General features: G+C 41.8%; 1 protein-coding gene across 2 annotated transcripts in view; it reads left to right on the top strand.

Moving 5' to 3' along the window:
• The window catches only part of GFPT1 (glutamine--fructose-6-phosphate transaminase 1), a 42,993-nt gene that overhangs the window by 9,841 nt on the left and 14,628 nt on the right, over positions 1-18,524 (top strand). Inside the window, exons 3-15 of one of the 2 annotated variants that reach the window (XM_061592452.1) lie at positions 93-200; positions 2,034-2,159; positions 3,178-3,236; positions 4,723-4,857; positions 6,025-6,086; positions 7,353-7,432; positions 8,410-8,463; positions 9,977-10,082; positions 12,163-12,326; positions 13,978-14,073; positions 14,554-14,651; positions 15,498-15,618; positions 18,085-18,242. In XM_061592452.1, coding sequence (XP_061448436.1) covers positions 93-200; positions 2,034-2,159; positions 3,178-3,236; positions 4,723-4,857; positions 6,025-6,086; positions 7,353-7,432; positions 8,410-8,463; positions 9,977-10,082; positions 12,163-12,326; positions 13,978-14,073; positions 14,554-14,651; positions 15,498-15,618; positions 18,085-18,242 — 1,367 coding nt within the window. The remainder of the gene's footprint in view (positions 1-92; positions 201-2,033; positions 2,160-3,177; positions 3,237-4,722; positions 4,858-6,024; positions 6,087-7,352; positions 7,433-8,409; positions 8,464-9,976; positions 10,083-12,162; positions 12,327-13,977; positions 14,074-14,553; positions 14,652-15,497; positions 15,619-18,084; positions 18,243-18,524) is intronic. The other variant, XM_061592453.1, reaches the window with a different exon arrangement.

Here is an 18,524-nt window from a genome sequence, read left to right as displayed (position 1 = left end):
AGTTATGTCAATGATCTTGGAAAGTAGGGGTGTTACTGTTTCAACATAAATGGAGTGTGTGAGAGAGAGTGTTACCGGTTTCTGTGCATTAGGAGTTGGAATTGATGGAGGCAATGATAAAGACTGGGAGGCCAATGCCGGCAAGATTGCACTCATCAAAAAGAAGGGGAAAGTGAAGGCTTTGGATGAAGAAGTGAACAGTAAGTACACTTCTAAATAATCCACCTTTTCTCTTTGGTGACCTTTCTTCCAGAGCTCAATAACGTTCAGGGACAGTCTTGGTATTGTTAGATGTAAACTGAAAATGCCTTCAAACGCATGCTCTGTCCGTTAGCGTACTGGATGAAAAACTCTATATTTTTAAAATGCAATCCACAAGTAAATCAAATCTGCTAATCCTTATTGTAAGTCTGTTTTGCCTGTTGAGAGCAAATATCACAGAGATAACAACATGATCCCCCATTCCTTGGCCAATTGGATTCTCACTCTCGGCACTCATCCTCTGGAGCGTATGCACTCTCTCTCTCTCTTCATTAGTAAAGGCATCATGAGTTAAGGAGATGGTAGCAGAGGATGTGCTTGAAGCAAAAGGTTCACAAGTTCATAGAATTCCCTTATTATGCATGCTCTTGTTCCTCCTTCCAGAATAGGGAGCTGCTCCATTGGAACCTCCTTTCTCATCTTGCTGATAAACTTGTGGCCTGAACCGTTCATAGCAGATGGCCAAGCCACCTTTGCCAATTGGGAAACTACTGAAGTTCCCAACTGTGGGTTTGTTTATGTGCATTGCCAAACCATGGTTTGAAACTGCTTGACTGGGCTCACATGCGCTCCCTTTCCTCCCTCAGATTGTGTACTCCAATGCAAGTTACTTCTTCTTTAGCACAAACCATAATTTGCTTTTCATAGAGTGGCCAACTATTGTTTGTACTTGCCCTCCACACTGGTTTGGAGGGCGTGCACAAACCATAGTTCTTGAGTCCAGATGTAATAGAATTTGTACCAAAGACAAATTAAAGGATTTCATTGGAGCAGGTGAGTAGAATGTGTCTTCATGTACCAGCAAACCAAGGTTTGGTGTTGCATCTGAACCAAAGCCAATGATTTAGTTTATATAGCATTACGAATTTTTGTAGCAACTGGTCTCAGGAATTGCTTAAATCAAGTTTTGTTGCTCCAAGTATGGCAAATTGATACAGTCATGAAATGAGTCTTTCCCTTTCTTAATTTTCTCCATACTAGAAAAATGCTAATATTAAATTGATATGTTCTGTGTGTGGGAAAAGTAAGCCATGGAAGGACATAATGGGGAAGCAAACTGCTCATGTTTTTGCATTCAGTTCAGTACCTTATATTCAGGTAGCAGCTGCCCTGGGTTCCTACTGGGAGGAAGGGCAGGATATTAATAATATTAATAATATTAATATTAATAATAATAATAATAATAATAATAATAGTTTGTTTGGCAATGTGGCTGTTTTCAGGGAGGCAAGGAGGAGGGTTCTGAATTGTGGCCTTGGTTTTATCTTAAACGTTGCTTACTGAGATGTTTGGTTTCAGTGAGAACTTGTAACTTACTTTGTAAGGTTTATGTCAGGATAGAGAATTTTTTTCAGCCTGAAGGCCGCATTTCCTGCCTGAAGGGCAGCCTTCCAGGGAGCCACACCCCAGGAATGGGGGGAACTAGAGACCAGTGTGGGTGGAGGGATGAATGTCGGCAAGCAAGTTTCCACACTTGCCCCCCCCCCCAAAGGATGTGAGGCATGGCTGGTGAGAGTCCCAAAGGTCCGATGGAGAGGTGGGAAGGGCCACATTTGACCCCAGGGCTCGTTTATATGTGGGTGGAATTGGCCCAGGTCTCACACATAAATCTGTGTCAGAAAAAAGAGCAGGGCCATGGGCAAGTTGCCTGGAAGCCTTGGTCCCCTTCCTGCCTAATGCTGTGTTTATGAAGCCAGTGGGCTCAAGCACAACTGGGCAAGCAATTGCAACTGAAGCCACTTTGGAATGAAAATGTATTTTTCTTTACATAGAACAACAGGATATGGACCTAGACATTGAGTTTGATGTGCATCTTGGAATTGCCCATACCAGATGGGCCACCCATGGGGAGCCCAATCCTGTCAACAGCCATCCACAGCGATCAGATAAAAACAACGGTAAGACTTTGTTGTCATCTGAGAGCGTCTTTCTGTGGGATGAAGTAGCCCTTCTGAGATTTGCCCTTGCAGAGGCTTCTGCTTGCTTTTCAGTGGTTGTAAAGAGTCAGGAGAACAATCTCCTTGGATAGGAACGTTCGTCTGTCATGAACAGGCAGCAAGACATGGAAGAAGTAACTCTTGGTGGACTTAATCTTTATTTTAGAATAAGAGGAGGGAAATAGTCAAACCTCAGTGCAGCAGGAAGCCAAAAGTCAGTTGGTCTGGGTTCCTTTTCAGTAATGTAGGATGCTCACAGATGATAATGAGTTTAAAATAGCGTTTTTAAAAAGTGCATTGTGGATTACAGAATAACTCCTGTATTACTTTATAGAGATTTTCAGAAACGATTAAATTTGGTTACTCACTGATTATATTTTTCCTAGGTAAAGTCTGTGATTTGTGACACTAATCAGTAATAAATAATGTAATAATAAAGTTAACGAAGTTACACAAGTGGGTAATAATTCGCATCCATCTGCTATAACAGATCGTTTAATATGTCACGGGTCTTAATTCTGAAGGTGCTTCAAGAATTCTCAAGAATTAAGAGCTGCAAGCTACCCTGTACTGTGCTGATATGGCCTGTTTAACAGAGTCATCTGTTGTTCCTGGTGTAGTTTGAATAATGGCTCCTTCGGAGGATGGCTTGCATTCTCTCTTCCGTTGGGAAACTGAACTGTAAATAGGTCTGGGATGAAGTACATTAATTCTGCAGTTGGATGCATCAGTTGGCATTAAACTACTCTTAAATTAAACAAGTGGGATTGGTAGGTTTAGGGTTATTTTTTCTTTATTATATTAGATTACCCATACATTGTGTGCTTGTGATCTGTTGGATTGACTTTGCGCATCCTGGTTCCTGCTTTTGGCTTTGAACAAGTTGCCTGACATCTGTCTTTTCTTCTCTTGGAATGCTTCCTTATTTTTGCATGATGCTTTACGATCACAGCCACTAAAATGTTTTTTTTCCCTTCAGAATTTATTGTTATCCACAATGGCATTATTACAAACTACAAAGATCTGAAAAAATTTTTGGTAAGTAAAACTCCTTGTGCTGCGCTGTTAAACAAACTTAAGACTGAACCTGCTCTTATGTCACAGGAAAGAATTGCTTGTCCTTGGTAATTTTGTCCCCAAATTACGTCAAGATTCTTTGGATGCTGAGAAGGGAAATACTTTTGAAGCTTTATAAGTATTTTTTAGTATTTGCTTTATGAGCTGGTGCTAAAACTGTAAGAGATGGTTAGGTGGCAAGTTCTTCAGGGCCGAGACGTGTCTTCTCTGTCCTTCTGTGAAGTGCCATTGGGAGCCGCCTGATCCAGAGTCAGACTAGTGGTCCATCTGGTTCACTATTTTCTACACCAGCCTTCCCCAATCTGGTGCCCTCCAGCTGTTTTGGACTGTAGCTCTCATCACCCCAAGCGAGTCCTGGCAGCTGCTTTCTTACCTGGAGACTGAATCTGGGGCCGTCTGCAAGCAAAGTGTGTGCTCTCCCCCTGATCGGTGGCTCTTCTGCCATGTACACTAGTGGTGCTGTTACAATAAAAATACTGCAGTCATACCATAGACAAATAATTCTATTTTGCTTCTAATGACTTGCAGGCTTGCGTGTCTAATGTGAGTAAGTGTATATTAGGTCATGGTTAACTGTATTGACTTCAGGTGGATTAGTAGAATTAAGAAATCTAATGAGTAGATGAATATATTTTAATAAGGTTTAAATAACAGTCTTTAACAGGGCTGTGGAGTTGGTACGTCAAACCTGCGACTCCTTTATTTTTCTACTGTCCGACTCCTTCATAAATGGCAAATGTATATTAATGTATTAATATTAATAATAAATTTATTAATATTAAAATATTGATTTTATTTTGAAGCCGGAGTCAGTACATCTCTACCGACTCCGACTCCACCCAAGATTGCTTCCGACCCCACGACTCCGACTCCACAGCCCTGGTCTTTAAGGTGCCACAATACCTTTTGTCCCCAGCCCCAGGCAACATAGCAATGCCCTGGAATTCCCCTGGAATTTGGGGTTATTAAGCTGATTGTTTGTGGTCCTGTGTAGCACCAAAAACATTATCAACTACTCTACAATGTTCTCATTCTTCCCCTCTCTAAGAAGCAGTTAGAGATGGTGTATAATCTCAACCCTTTCTAACCTGTGAGAATTTTGCTATTGATTTCCATAGGAGTTTGATTGCATTTTGCAGGCAGCATCAACTTTGCTTTCTGTAGGCGTATAGCAGTAAGCTGGAACCGTCCAGTTCAGAAAGGTTCTTTTGGTTTTGCATACCTTGATAGAATCTATTCCATGATTCCTCTGAGCAGAATGTCTTAACATTCATGAATGATAGTGGAGCAATTTTAAGAAACAGGAGCTGCTTGTGCAACATCTTGAGAATATAGTTGCTATGATACAAAAACAGTATGTAGTGTATTGTGCTGTGCTGCACTGTGCTTTGTTCCATGTCTTGATTACTTTGCCTGACAATAGTCATACTTCTTCATGTTCTTTCAGGAGAGCAAAGGGTATGAATTTGAGTCCGAGACCGATACAGAAACAATCGCTAAGCTTGTCAAGTACATGTATGACAACCGTGAAAGTGATGATATCAGCTTCACCACGTTGGTGGAAAGGGTCATCCAACAGCTGGTAAATCTGCTTTGTTTAGTGAAACATTTATCATCCATAGGAGACAATCTTAATGTTTTGCCACACATTAGAATTTGTTTCACGGTGGGGCTTCAGGAGTTGCTTAGTTGATTGTCGGTATAGAGCAGTGTGTGCTTTCTCTGACAGTGGCTTTAGTAAGCAATGTAAGACATAAACAAATAACTGAGGAAAGAGCCATTTAGGCCAGGGCCTTGTTTGCAACAGTGACCCACCAGATGCCACACCTATCTTTAATTTTAGTTCAGAGCTTTCACCAAACTGGTAATAGGTTAATTTACTGATTTAGAAAATGTCCTGCTCGAAGAGGAATGTTTTCACTAATATATAACATGTAGCTGCATGTATATTTATGGTACCTTTATGAAATAGAAATAAGTCTCTTAAACCTAACTTATGGTAGGGAGGGTGCTGGCTCCTGAGAGGGGTGTGCTGCTGGTCCTGAATGGGGTTGTACTCTCCCTGTAAAACCAAGTGTGTTCTCCTGGACACTGACCCCAACTGAGGCGATGGTGAGGTGAAGGTGAGGTGATGGTGGTGGCCATGAGTGCGTTTTACCAGCTTTGGCAATTATGTCAACTACTGTCCTGTCTATAGAGTTAGGATCTCGCTTCAGTTATCTATGCCCTGGTCACATCCAGACTGGACTACTGCAGTGGACTCTGTATGGTACTGCCTGTTAAAGATGGTTTGGAAAATTTAGCTGGTCCAGAATGCAGCCTCCCAGATTTTATTGGGAACGGGACAGTTGGACTACTGTAGCAGCTTCACTGGTTACTGGTGTGTTTCCAAGCCCATTTTAAAGATTATGACTTCTAAAGCCTTTGGACAGTTTGTGTCCAAGTTATTTGAAGGACTGCCTACACTGGCCCAACCTGCCTGCGCTCTGCTGGCCAGAGTGGAGGCCCTTTTCATTTTCCTGTAACCAGGAGCAGTTCAAGTGGTGGGTGCAAGCCAGAGGGGCGGCCCTGCAGCTTTGGAATTCATGTCTTATTATTGGTTTCCCCTTAAAGGGTTAAAAAAAGATTGGCCTGCTTTTGCTGGTGGCTTTGAGTATATTTTAGTAATTTTGAGTATGCTCAAATAAATAAACTTTTAAATAACATTAACTGAAAAAGTAAAGTACATGTCTGCTTTTTTTCCCACAAGGAAGGCGCATTTGCCCTTGTATTCAAAAGTGTTCACTATCCAGGTCAAGCAGTTGGTACGAGGTAAATACAATCGTCGTACACTCTGTGTTTCTTAGATGGTAGATTAATTTCATTGTTTGCACCTCCCATATTGATAGGCTATCACAGACTTTACACTCTTTAGCCAGTTTTGAATTGGAGGAAACTCTATTTGGCACATCTAGGAATCCGATTTTATTTATTTATTATTTATTTATTACTTGAATTTATATGCCACTTTTCCATATAAATACGCTCAAAGTGGCTTACAATAACACAAAAATGCAGATGACGACATCAATAGCAACCAACTCAAAAACATAACAATTGTTTTACTACTTTGTGGCATAATAGTCTCTGTCTTTCATGTTACATGATGCTGTAAACAGCTCCTTTTAGAAAAATGACCCAATTCTTTAACGTTCTTCTTTCTGTGCTATCCATAAAGTATCACAGATAGTTCAAAACTAGCAAAATAATTAGCATCTGGACTCTGATGAATGTGTAGATTTTCCAGGCTGAATTTTGGCCAGTTATAGGCAGATTGGTACTACCCCAAAGAATCCTGGGAATGGTAGTTTGATGAGGGTCTGGAAACCTCTTTCAAATATCCTTTGCTTCTCCCACACAGAGCTATAATTTCCCCCCTTCTCCCTGAGGTGAAAGAGTAACTGTTAAGCTGGGTTAAGGTTGCAACCCTTTTTGCACAACTGAACTCAGTGGAGCTGCTTTTGAGCGAATAGGACAGATAAGTCCTCAGATTGGAATCACTTTGATTCTTTTTAAATTTTGCTTGGCTGCACGTAAGTATTTCTGTCACATCTTTGCTGTTGCAAGGCTCTTGAGATGGTGAACCGTACATTCAGCTGGGGTGGGATGCTCTAACTCTGCATTCAGTCTTGGCTTAAGATCTGTCCAGCTCTGAACTTGTTTTCAGTTACATAGATCTTGAGTAATGCTATTTGCCATATTGCAGATTGTAACTGAGATCGGATTCTTGGTTTTTCGTCTTTTTCATTTTACATGATTTTGAAGCTCAGTTTGTTAGATATCACATTGATCTGACATGAACGCTGGACTTAGATACATTAGCACTAGCCTATCCCCTTCTCCATGGTCGCTTGTTTGAATTTACTACCTGCAGGCCAGGCTTGCTTACACTTGGTTCGTCGTGGCTATGCTGACACTTAGCTAGGCCTGAATGTTCAATAGTTACTCAGGGCTAAGCTGCAAATATGCCCTCCAAAGAGAAGATGCTGTGCACGAGCAGTGTTAGTGCCCATTACAGCTGGATGTCTTTATTTTCAGAAGGGGGAGTCCCCTGCTCATCGGAGTGCGAAGTGAGCACAAGCTTTCTACTGACCACATTCCAATACTGTACAGAACAGGTAAATACAGCTGAAGTCATTCCTCTCATCCTTTGTTTTTTTAAATACGAGTGGAGCAGAAGGGAGAATGTCCGTGCCGTCAGCTAAATGAAACCCTTGCAAATAAGGAGGCGAGATAAGGCACTATGGAAGACAGTGTACTACCTTCCTTGGTTGGTTGGATTGGGGGTGTGGAGAGCACAGAGAAACTTAGTTCTGTTCTTGTAATGTTTGAAGTCATTATGGCGGCAAAACCTTTCCTATGGGTATATCTGTGCTAAAAATCTTAAATAAAAAACAGCTTAAATATCAGGGCTTCCTTTGATCAATTCTTGTAGTCTTAGTTTTAGTGAAGGTGCCGTGAATCCTGTCTTAGAGATCACTAGTGTCCTCTCCTCTCTCTCTCTCTCTCCGCCGCCCCCCAGTTCCTAGTGATTTCTGGGAAGAGGGAATCATTGTTAAGCCAGTCTTCCTGTACATGTAGCACCTTGGTAGTGAGCTGCCCCTTTTGATGTGTGTGGTGTCATTTTATACGTTGTGCATTTGGCATGTGAGCTGAGCAGCATATCAGCTTGTCTTGCCCTCAGCCTAACCCTCCTGCGACTTTAGGAGTGTCCTATCATTCTCCTGACAGCCGGTGCTTCATCTAGATGACGACAAGCTCTGCAGTCCTCTTGGGTTGCATGGGAGTACTGGAATTGCTACAGCAATCTCCTGAGCAAGGCATATCAGCCCCATTTTTATTTAGCTATTTATTTTTAATCTCACCTTCCAGCAAGCAATTCAGGGTGGTGGAACGGCTCCATGTGGCCACACCATTTCTGATGGGAGTAACATTCTCATGACTTAATCCACCTTTAAAAGCACAGTGTGAATTGAAGTCCAAGTTAAAGTATGCCTTCAGCTTGTATCTACTTCTGATTTTTATTGTTGACATTGCTGAATTTCTTTTTGTTGTCATTGTCTCTCTGAAGTTATTTTTCATATTACACTTTCAGCCACACAACCTATGGATCATTCTTTTGATGGAATATCCATAAAACTGGAGGAAGGTGCCTGAGACATCATTCTTAACTTTTGAGGAGTCCTGTATGGAAGAAAATGAATTAAAACAAGCACTTCCTTTTTAATGTGTAGCTTATTGCTTTCCATTTGAGAGGGTAACCAAAGCCTTACAGTGCATATTCTACCAATGTTTATTTGAGCAGAGCCTTTCATTTCTTCGGCTACTTTTCAGGGTGTGGAAGTGAATGCAGACACAAGGATTTGCCTTTGATTGCCCGGATGTATAATTTTGTTTGTTCAGTGGAAAGCAATGGGAACATACTAAAGGGATGGCAGTGCAAGGGGGAAGATTTGCATGCAGTAATTGTGTAATTGGGCTTTTCACTTAACCAAAGGGTCTCGCATCTCACTTTGCCTTCTCTGGTTTCTCTACCATCTGCTGATTGTCTTAATCTGAAACCAACATCCAAATTTGAGGCTCCCCCTGCACCCCATTTTTGAAGTCAGTATCAACATGAGAGTCATGTTTTAATACTAGAATTTAGAATGTATTTAACATCGGTGCAATCAACTACAGTCAACATTCGCTAACAGTTTGGCAGGGGGTTAATGGATCATTATGGTCAAAATGGGGAACTCAGCTAAAATGTTGGAAACAATGTTAGAAAACGTATTTGTGCCTGGCATAGCAGCAAATCCAAATGTATCTGTACCTTTCAAGAAGAGCAGCTTGTTCCATGATTCAGTTCTTACTATAAGCCATTTGTGTGCAAACATTATTCACAGAATATTCAAATATTTTCAGCAGCTGTGATTGTCAGGTGTTTTTAAGTTGTATTTAGTTTTCAATCCCTCTTGCAATTAGAACCACTTGAAGTGTTGGGAGTGGCCTTTGTTGCTTCTCCAGCGCCCATCCCTGTTCCCTTCCTGACGTTGGAGGGTTCGAAGTGAAGCAGGGAGCTCCCCGCATGCTTTCGAACCCTCTGCAACCAAGGCTGTGGGGGATGGGGCAGGGGCAAGGAGGACCTCAGGGAAGCCCCCGTTACCCCTCAGGAGGGAATCCAATTTCATAAGGGATTGACCGCCTGGATAGGCCTCTCGTACTTTTGACAATTGAGAGAGTCCTCCTCGTATCCAGACTCCTTCAGGTCCACCATGCCCCGTTCTAGAACAGACTGTTCAAACACATTCGTGGCTACTCCAGCACAGTGTTTGCATCTCTCCCCCCTCCCACACACACACAATAGGCATGCAACTGATTGACACCCTTTTTTCTTACACGAGGCAGGCTCCATGGGAAATCCTCCTGCACAACACCCTTTGAAATGAAAAAGCAGAGGGACTGCTCTTGCACATTTCTCATTTCCTTTCAGTGGTGCTTCTGCAGGGAATCTCCCTATGGACTGTGCCAGCAATTTTAAAAAAATGAAGCTTCATGTTGGTACTATGACTTGGTGACTTTGGGTGAGTTTTGTCCAAGGAATGATGTCTTCATTTGCTGTAAGTTGTTGAGTGCTGTGTGCCATTAGGACAGCTAATTCAGCTTTCTTGACTGTGCAGGCAAAGACAAGAAGGGAAGTTGCAGCCTCTCCCGTGTGGACAGCACTACTTGCCTCTTTCCTGTTGAAGAGAAAGCTGTGGAGTATTACTTTGCATCTGATGCAAGGTCTGTGGCACCCACATCGCCAATAAAAGCAGCTTTGTAGTTGGCTTCCCACAGTGTGCATGAAGGAGGAGGTTGTACTCTGGGCTAATGCAGTCAGTGGCAGACCACCTCTCTCGGTTTTAGGGCCAGAGAGCAGAACATAAGTTATGCATGACATCAAATCTCCCCTCAGTCTTCTCTTCTCAGGGATCAGCATGCCCAGTTTTTTCAGTCTCTCCTCACAGGGCTTTGTTTCCAGTCCCCTGATCATCCTTATTGCCCTTCTCTGAACCTATTCCAATTTGTCCGCATCCTTCTTGAAGTGCAGTGTTCAGAACTGGATGCAATACTCACAATGAGACCTAACAGTGCTGAATAGAGGGGAACCAATATGTCACGTGATTTGGAAACTATACTTCTGTTAATGCAGCCTAAAATAGTATTAGCCTTTTTTGCAGCCACATCACACAGTGGCTCATATTCAGCTTGTGAGCAACAACAATTCCAAGATCCTTCTCACATGTAGTATTACTGAGCCAAGTATTCCCCATGTTATCATTGTACATTTGGTTTTTTTTCCCTAGGTGTAGAACTTTGAACTTGTTCCTATTAAATTTCATTCTGTTGTTTTCAGCCCAGTGCTCCAGCCTATCAAGATGACTTTGAATTTTGTTTCTGTATTTATTTATTATATTCCTATCCTGCCCTTCCTCCGCAAGGAGCCCAGGATAGTACGCTGTCTGTGGCCGTGTGACTATTTGATACCTCCCAAGTGACCTCCGGCCAGTTGCGGTATCTCTGCCTAGCTGTTTTAAAGGACCATATTTGTTGGTGTCAACTCCTTGGAGGAAAGGCGGGCTAGTGTTAATAGGTATTGCTGTGGAGCGCAGCAATCCTGTGGCGCTTCACCCTCCATGTGCTCCTCAGCAGTTAATTGGGTCACTGCTGCTGTAGTGTTTTATCTCCCCCTTTCACCCCCCCCTTTAACTTCCTAAGCTGTCAGGAGTCCAGTCTAGCCCTATTGAAATGAATAGGAAAGTGAAATGTCCAAATGCCTAAGCTACCTGGAGTCCATTTTGGCCCTAGCAACTTCTCAAAATACGGCAGGGAAAATCTTAGGATTTTGCCTGTGTTATCCATTTCATTTTTATGCAGTTACATCTCTTCAAGAGCAGTTTTTTTTAAAAAAAATACTTTTTTTGTGTGTGTACAAAAAAAAACACCCCACAAAAGGCCTGCAGGAGGAAATATTGCCCTAAGGGTTAGTTCTGCTGCGATTTGGCTTTCTTGACACAGTAATTGACTCTTCCAGTGCAAACTTGCAACACTGGTTTCTTATTTGTGATGTATGGGGGGGGGAACCTCTGTGGTATTTGGGTAACTGAGACCCTTTCCATTTTTTACTCTGAGCCCGATATCTCACCTGTTTTCTCTTCCAGGGCTTACTGATGACACAATGAGGAATTTAAATTAACATTGTGGGGATCCAATTTACCCAAATAGCTTTTGTGTTACGCTATGTTTTTGGAATACAATACCAATAAAATCAATTTTCTTGTGTTAAACTGGAGTAATTTTGAAATAAATCATAATCTTTATTTCCAGCTAGGATTTTAAAGGCGCCTGTTTTAAAAAAAGGGAGGGAGGGTTAAATAAATTATAGGAGCTGAAAAGTAGCGTGTAGTAAAATGATAAAGTTAATATGTTAAAAAATGATACAGTTAATACGTTAAATTCCAGGCTGTTCTTAGTTATTTTTTGGGGAAGGGGGGATGTTATCATTAGATGCCTTTGGGAGCCTGCCCTCCAGTTCAGCATCATTATTGGTGGTGGTGGTGGTAGTAGTATTTTGAACTTTATATAAAAATGCAAGATCTATATCTCATATAAGAACCAGTCACCTCAGCTCTTATATCAAGACTGGTTTATCCAATCTTGCAAGCTCTCTGCTTCTAATCTGGTTTCGTTATTGGGTCAGTGGGGTCAAATTGTTTTTTACTGTCTCTGTTTAATGAATCTTATAACTTGTGAGTAATATTCCAGATTCTCCGCCTTCTGGTTTCCATAGATGGAAGTTGAACCGTTCTCTACTCTTTTCTAGTGCGGTTATTGAGCACACCAACAGAGTGATTTTTCTGGAAGATGATGATGTGGCAGCTGTTGTGGACGGCCGTCTCTCCATCCATCGAATCAAGCGCACAGCTGCTGATCATCCGAGCCGTGCTGTCCAGACCCTGCAAATGGAACTTCAGCAAATCATGAAGGGTATGCCTGTGTTTCTGGTCAGGAGTTTCATGGTGGCAAAGGCTGTATAACTGATAAAGCTGTAGTTTATGCGTAGTATTTTATTCTTTAAATTTTGGAACCAATGTTGTTTAACCTGTGTTCACTTTACTAAAACATTTATATAAAAATTAAAGTTGCAATAATAATAAAACATCAAGTTCTCAATCAACAAACATGAAAATATAAAGAATATTAGCAACAGCAAAAAAGAGAAAATTATATCGGGTTGGCTACAATTCTGTACGTATTAGTAAGTCCAATCGAACTTCCCACTGATTTCAGTAGGAACTAAGTTCAACTAACTGAGTCTGGAACCCAGCCCATTATAACAACAGAAAAGGATGACCTCACTCTGCATTCTGTTTGGTAATCCAAAGGATTTCACAGTCCATCCATTATTTTCCAAACTTACATAGCCTTTCATGTTTTCTGAAAGATTTTGGAGTGCTTATAGGGTGTTGGGTCCATTGCGATGACATTTTGAAACCATTCTCCTGTAGCAACAGTATAGTATTCCAGAGTTAAATCCACTTTTTCCAGTGGTAACTCAGTTTGTAGGCCTTACTGATATTTTACAAAATAGCTCAAGCATCCTTCTGTACACAGAAAAAAAATGGATATATTTGTGATTAAAAATTGATATATTTGTGATTAGAAATTAGAATGAATCCTGGAAGTGCCCAAAATTCAGGGGCTTGCCTGCTCTTTGTCTGTTTCCAGACTCTCTCTCATATCCACCCCTCCTCCCTTTCTTATCTATCTTGTCAAGCTAATATAAGCCCCTGATCAGCAACTAGTGTGTTGTCCTGTATTTTGAGAGAGAGAGAGAGAATGTTTGGGGGACGGGGGAGGGAACAAACATTTGCATTCCCATTCCCTTCAAGAAGATTGCTAGAAAGTTACATTGCCACATTTATTTATTCATTCATTTATTTATTTGATTTATATCCTGCCCTTCCTCCCAGTAACAGCCCAGGGTGCCAAACAAAAGCACTGAAAACTCTTTAAAACATCATAAAAACAGACTTTAAAATATATTTAAACAAAACATCTTTAAAAACTTTTTTTTAAAAAGCTTTAAAAACATTTTTTAAAAAGGGTTTAAAACATATTAAAAAGTAATTCCAACACAGACGCAGACTGGGATAAGGTCTGTACTTAAAAGGCTTGTTGAAAGAGGAAGGTCTTCAATAGGCTCCAGAAAGATAACAGAGATGGCGCCTGTCTAATATCTAAGGGGAGGGGATTCCACAGGGTTGGTGCCACTACACCTAACCTCTGTTTACATGTCAGTTACTTGTGTAATTTACACATCCCCCTGCTTATGGGCTAGCCCTGGGGGCCTCCAAGAGGCTGAGTTTCATTTCAGAGCCTCCAGTTGCCCCAGTATCCCTACTGCAAGCCCTCCAGACTGGGAACGTGCCATTTTTGTGTTCTGTACCAGTCACTACGCCATGAAGAATGGTGTTGGTTTGGTTCTGCATCCTGCTTCCAGCTCCTTTGTTGTATTTTGGAAGACAGTGAAATGGACTCTTCTGCTGTTTTGCGTTATGTTGGGGTACTTTGTCAACAAAACCAGTGTTGCAATATTGTTTCCATCCCGTGTACCTTTTGCTGTTGTTTTTTAAAGGTAACTTCAGTTCATTCATGCAAAAGGAAATTTTCGAGCAACCGGAATCTGTTGTTAACACCATGAGAGGAAGAGTCAACTTTGATGACTACACTGGTAACTCAAATCAAAAGCACTTTTGGTTTAGAGGTTTTTTTTAAAGATAATGTGTTGCTCATTAAAGGGATGATAGCCTATATCCAGAGAGAAGATTGGTGCCCTTTTTGTGGAGTAGAATGTGGGGCTGATTCTGCCCCTGCTTTCTATGGAGGGTTGCGCTACGATCCCCTGCTACGGAGAAGGTTTCTCTCCTCCACTGGGCTGCTGAGCAGGGTGGGGGCTCCGTTGCCACTCCTGCAACACTTGCCTTCTTCCCACTTAGGAACGTGGCTAAGGATATTTCCTTCCTGTGTGTTCCCTGAGATGGCATTGCCTGACCCTCCGGTGTGTTTTGTTAGCCCTTTTCCTGTAGGTGTTGAGAGGAGATGTTGCTCCTTATTTTCCCTAAACGGACAAAATAATTCTAAAGATCTTTGTTGAAGTGTATTCTGTGTTTTCCCTTGAGTTGTTTTTCTGGGCCATGTTTACTACCTGCAGTAAATCTTGGGGGCTTGAAAGACCACATTAAGGAGATCCAAAGGTGCCGGCGGCTCATCCTTATCGCTTGCGGGACAAGTTATCATGCTGGCGTTGCAGTAAGTGGCTGACTTTGGATTTTCCTTCTAAGAAGTATTCCAGACATGTTGAGCAAATGAGCAACGGGGTGTGCTATAACAATGAGTGGGACCATGTGGAGGGTGGAGACTGAAAAGGTATGAATCTGGCGTCCCTCCCCCCTCCTTTTTAGCAGAGAGCTATCCACATACCATTGATCTGTTCAGTTCTGCAAATGGGAGGTGTGTCCTACTGAAAATTTCCACGGGGCCATTAATTATCTGTTGGAGAGGGAAATGTTGAACATTTGGCATGAGAAAGAATTGCCTCCTGATGATATTTCTTGTTCACAGTGATTGTGCAGTTCTGTGTTCAGGATTAGGGTGTTAAGATATATTGTGCTGGTTTGGATATAACAGCGGTTGGGTCCACGCCTTGGCTCACATAGTCTGATTTTCACCCTGACTTCCTGCTGAGGCAAGTTTGTCATTGCATCTGAATTGGTGAACTAAGGCTTACATTAGCCCTCTACACCAGAAGTCGAAACCTACTCTAATTCTAATTAGTGCAGCTATGGTTTGCCTAAGCTTTACTTGGTTAATCGAATAAATCACATTTTTTCGACAGTATTTTCCTTTCATGGAAGGCTTGTCAAGTTTATTTTCCCTATGAGGATATGTTGTAACGGGGCTGACTTTGGACCCTTTTTTGTCCGCTGAAATTTAAAAGTTAAAATGGTATCCCTTTCACCTGCTCATTTTTTGTTTGGATGACACAGAGAGAGGGATGGAGAATGGAGGCAGAAGAAGGGCATCGCTCCAGAATCTGCCCTGCAGCTTCATAGGCTCAGAAGTATATGACTTTCCTCTGTTTCTGTCTTTTACCAGACGCGTCAAGTTCTTGAAGAATTGACTGAATTGCCCGTCATGGTTGAATTAGCCAGTGATTTCTTAGACAGAAACACTCCAGTCTTCAGAGATGACGTGTGCTTTTTCATCAGCCAGTCAGGTAGAGTTTTTGGTCTGAGAGTGCTGGGCAGGTGGACAGACCTACATGAGGGCGCTTTTACCAGGGCAGGTCCTCAGTTGGTTTTACTGCTGACCTTGGACCCTGGGTGCTACAGAAGACGGAGTGTTGTGATCCAGTTGAGCCATGAGCACCAGGCCCGCTCTCTGCCATTTTCTCAGTACCAGCTCTTGGCACAAGACACTGCATATTTTGTTCTTTGTGTTTTTTAGCAGTAATGAGTTTGGCATGCTTTGAGCAGGACATACGCACGTTTTCCTGGGTAAAATGTTAAGAAAAGAAAAACTGTGAATTAACGGAATAAAGACTGCATTTTGCGCTTAAAACTAAACTTCAAATATAAGCTACAAATTAAATTGTCTGGATATGTGTCCAGGTTACATATATACCCCACTGAAGGATACTAACTACTTTACCAAAAAAGTAGTTTTGAGTACTTCCACAATATAGTATCAGTAAAAAGTAGTTAAATGGTGTCTGTTGCTTCTTTATGACCCCCCCCCTTGCTGTGTTGAAAATGAAAGCGTAAAAAATGTTACAGTTCAGACAAAACAGTTGAAGTTTAGGCATTTCAGTTGACTTTACCAAATAAACTTGTTACATCAGAAGAGCCTCCAGCTGGAACAGGCCAAAGGGCCCCCCTCTGGTCCAGCACCCTGTTCTCACAGTGGCCCACCAGCTCTCCCAATGGGAGTCCGCAAGCAGGGCCCGACTGCAGAGAGACGCTCCCCTCCTGCGACTACTGGCAACTGGCATTCAGAAACAGACTGCCTCTGACTGGAGGGAGAGCATTGCCATCGTGGCTACTGGCCATTGGTAGCCTTTTCCTCCATGAATTTGCCCAATCCTCATTTAAAGCCATCCAAGCTGGTGGGCATCACTGCCTCTTAGTTTAATTACACGCTGCATAAAGGACTTTCCTTTGTCTGTCCTGAATCTTCCAGCATTCAGCTTCATTGGATGTCCATGAGTTCTGGTGTTATGTGAGAGGGAGAAAAACTTTTCTCTCTGCACTTTCTCCATGCCATGCATAATGTTGTACACTTCTGTCATGTTACCTCTTACTTGCCTTTCCTCTCAACTAAAAAGCCCCAAATGCTGCAACCTTTCCTCATAAGGGAGTCGCTCCATCCCCTTGATCATTCTGGTTGCCCTCTCCTGAACCTTTTCCAACTCTATAATATCCTTTTTGAGATGAGGTGACCAGAACTGTACACAGTATTCCAAATGTGGCCACGCCATAGATTTGTTGTTCTGTGAAATCAAAGCGAAATACAAGTTGTAGGGTCTTTTTTCCTGGGCACCTGAGTTATATAGGGTAGTTGAACCAGGTTTGTTAATAGCAAACTCCCTGCTGGCCTTCCCAGCCCGTAAGCGCATGTGATAATTTCCTGGGCCAGGAGAGACTGCCTCAATATATTCTGCATACTGAAGGGCCTCTTAAAAATGCTGCATCCTGAGCATAATCGTGGCAAATGGGACAGGGATGGGTGAGGATTTGATGCCCTCTGCTGGTAATTGCAGGCATGCCTGTATTCTTTGTAATGGCCAGTTTGGTATTGCTGTTGGTATTTATACAGAAATATCAAGATAGTAATAAATAATGAAGTATCTAAATAATTTCGTCCATAAGAAAAAAGCCTAATTCTTATTGTATGACATGCTGGTCATTGACTGTAATAAAAAAGATTGATTGATATTGTAAGTAATTAAACTGCAACGGTTTAGCTACCAACAAAACTAGTAGTAGTAGTTTGAATTATTTTATGAAAAGTAGCTGTAATTGCTATTTTGCTCCACAGCCATGCAGATATATCAGTCCAGATTTGCTTGAGGATTATATGAAAGGTTCATCAGCAAGGGAATTTCTTCCTAGCATGTAACAGGAAAAAGGTTGCATTCCAGTTGCATTTATGTCTCTTGCTCAAGAAAACAGAGGATTTGCACAGTGATTTAGTATTTGCACAGTTTCCGTATTTTATTCTTGCACTTTGCATTACTCCAGAGACAGTGCTGTTTGGGTATCATTTTAAAATAAATAACACAGTTACTCTTCTCAGCATGTGGTTGCAATTTTCATTAAAATATATTTGTTCTATTGGTTTAAGTATTATCTATTCTGCCTTTCCACACCTAACTATACTCAGGGCAGCTCACAATAAAGGGGTATATTCAGCTTAGTCTTACTCAGAGTAGACCCATTGAAATAAAAACCTAAGTTAGTCATCTCTGCTTACTTCAATGGGTCTACTCTGAGTAGGACTCACATTGGATACAACCAATAATGTTTTTCTTCTGGTGCATTCTGTTCATGATGCTGTGGCAAAAGAGTGTTCTTGAAAATGAGTTGCTACTTTGATTAGGAGTGTGGTTCCTCAACTATGGTATCTTTCGGAGTGTGGCTGAGTACCTTCTTCTCCCTGTGACCGTGTCCATCTCTCTTCCCAGGTGAGACGGCAGACACGCTGATGGCTCTTCGGTACTGTAAGGAGAGAGGAGCCCTTACTGTAGGAATCACAAATACCGTTGGTAGCTCCATATCTCGGGAGACAGACTGTGGGGTGCATATTAATGCCGGACCGGAGATTGGGGTTGCCAGCACAAAGGTGAGGAGGGCCCCTCCTACAGCCAAAGCTGCTCATGCTGAGTCCCACAGAGCTGAGATTTTGTTTTTGGAATGAGAAATGTAGATTTGCATATCTGGTCACGCATGTCAGAATTTAGAACATGAAATAAATAGTTATCTCAAGGAGAGGTTGAGATGACAGGGAAAAGTACAAGGGTTCTTTCCCAGTTTATCTCTTGCGTGAAGAGGATGTTTAAAAATACTCTCATTTTGCCTACTGCATCACTTTCTAAAGCGGGGTGGACAACCTTTTCTGGCCAGT

The sequence above is a fragment of the Rhineura floridana genome, chromosome 12 (assembly GCF_030035675.1).
Source record: "Rhineura floridana isolate rRhiFlo1 chromosome 12, rRhiFlo1.hap2, whole genome shotgun sequence".
NCBI lineage: Eukaryota > Metazoa > Chordata > Lepidosauria > Squamata > Rhineuridae > Rhineura > Rhineura floridana.
The sequence above is the reverse complement of the archived record's forward strand: the minus strand, read 5'-3'. Positions and strand labels throughout refer to the sequence as shown.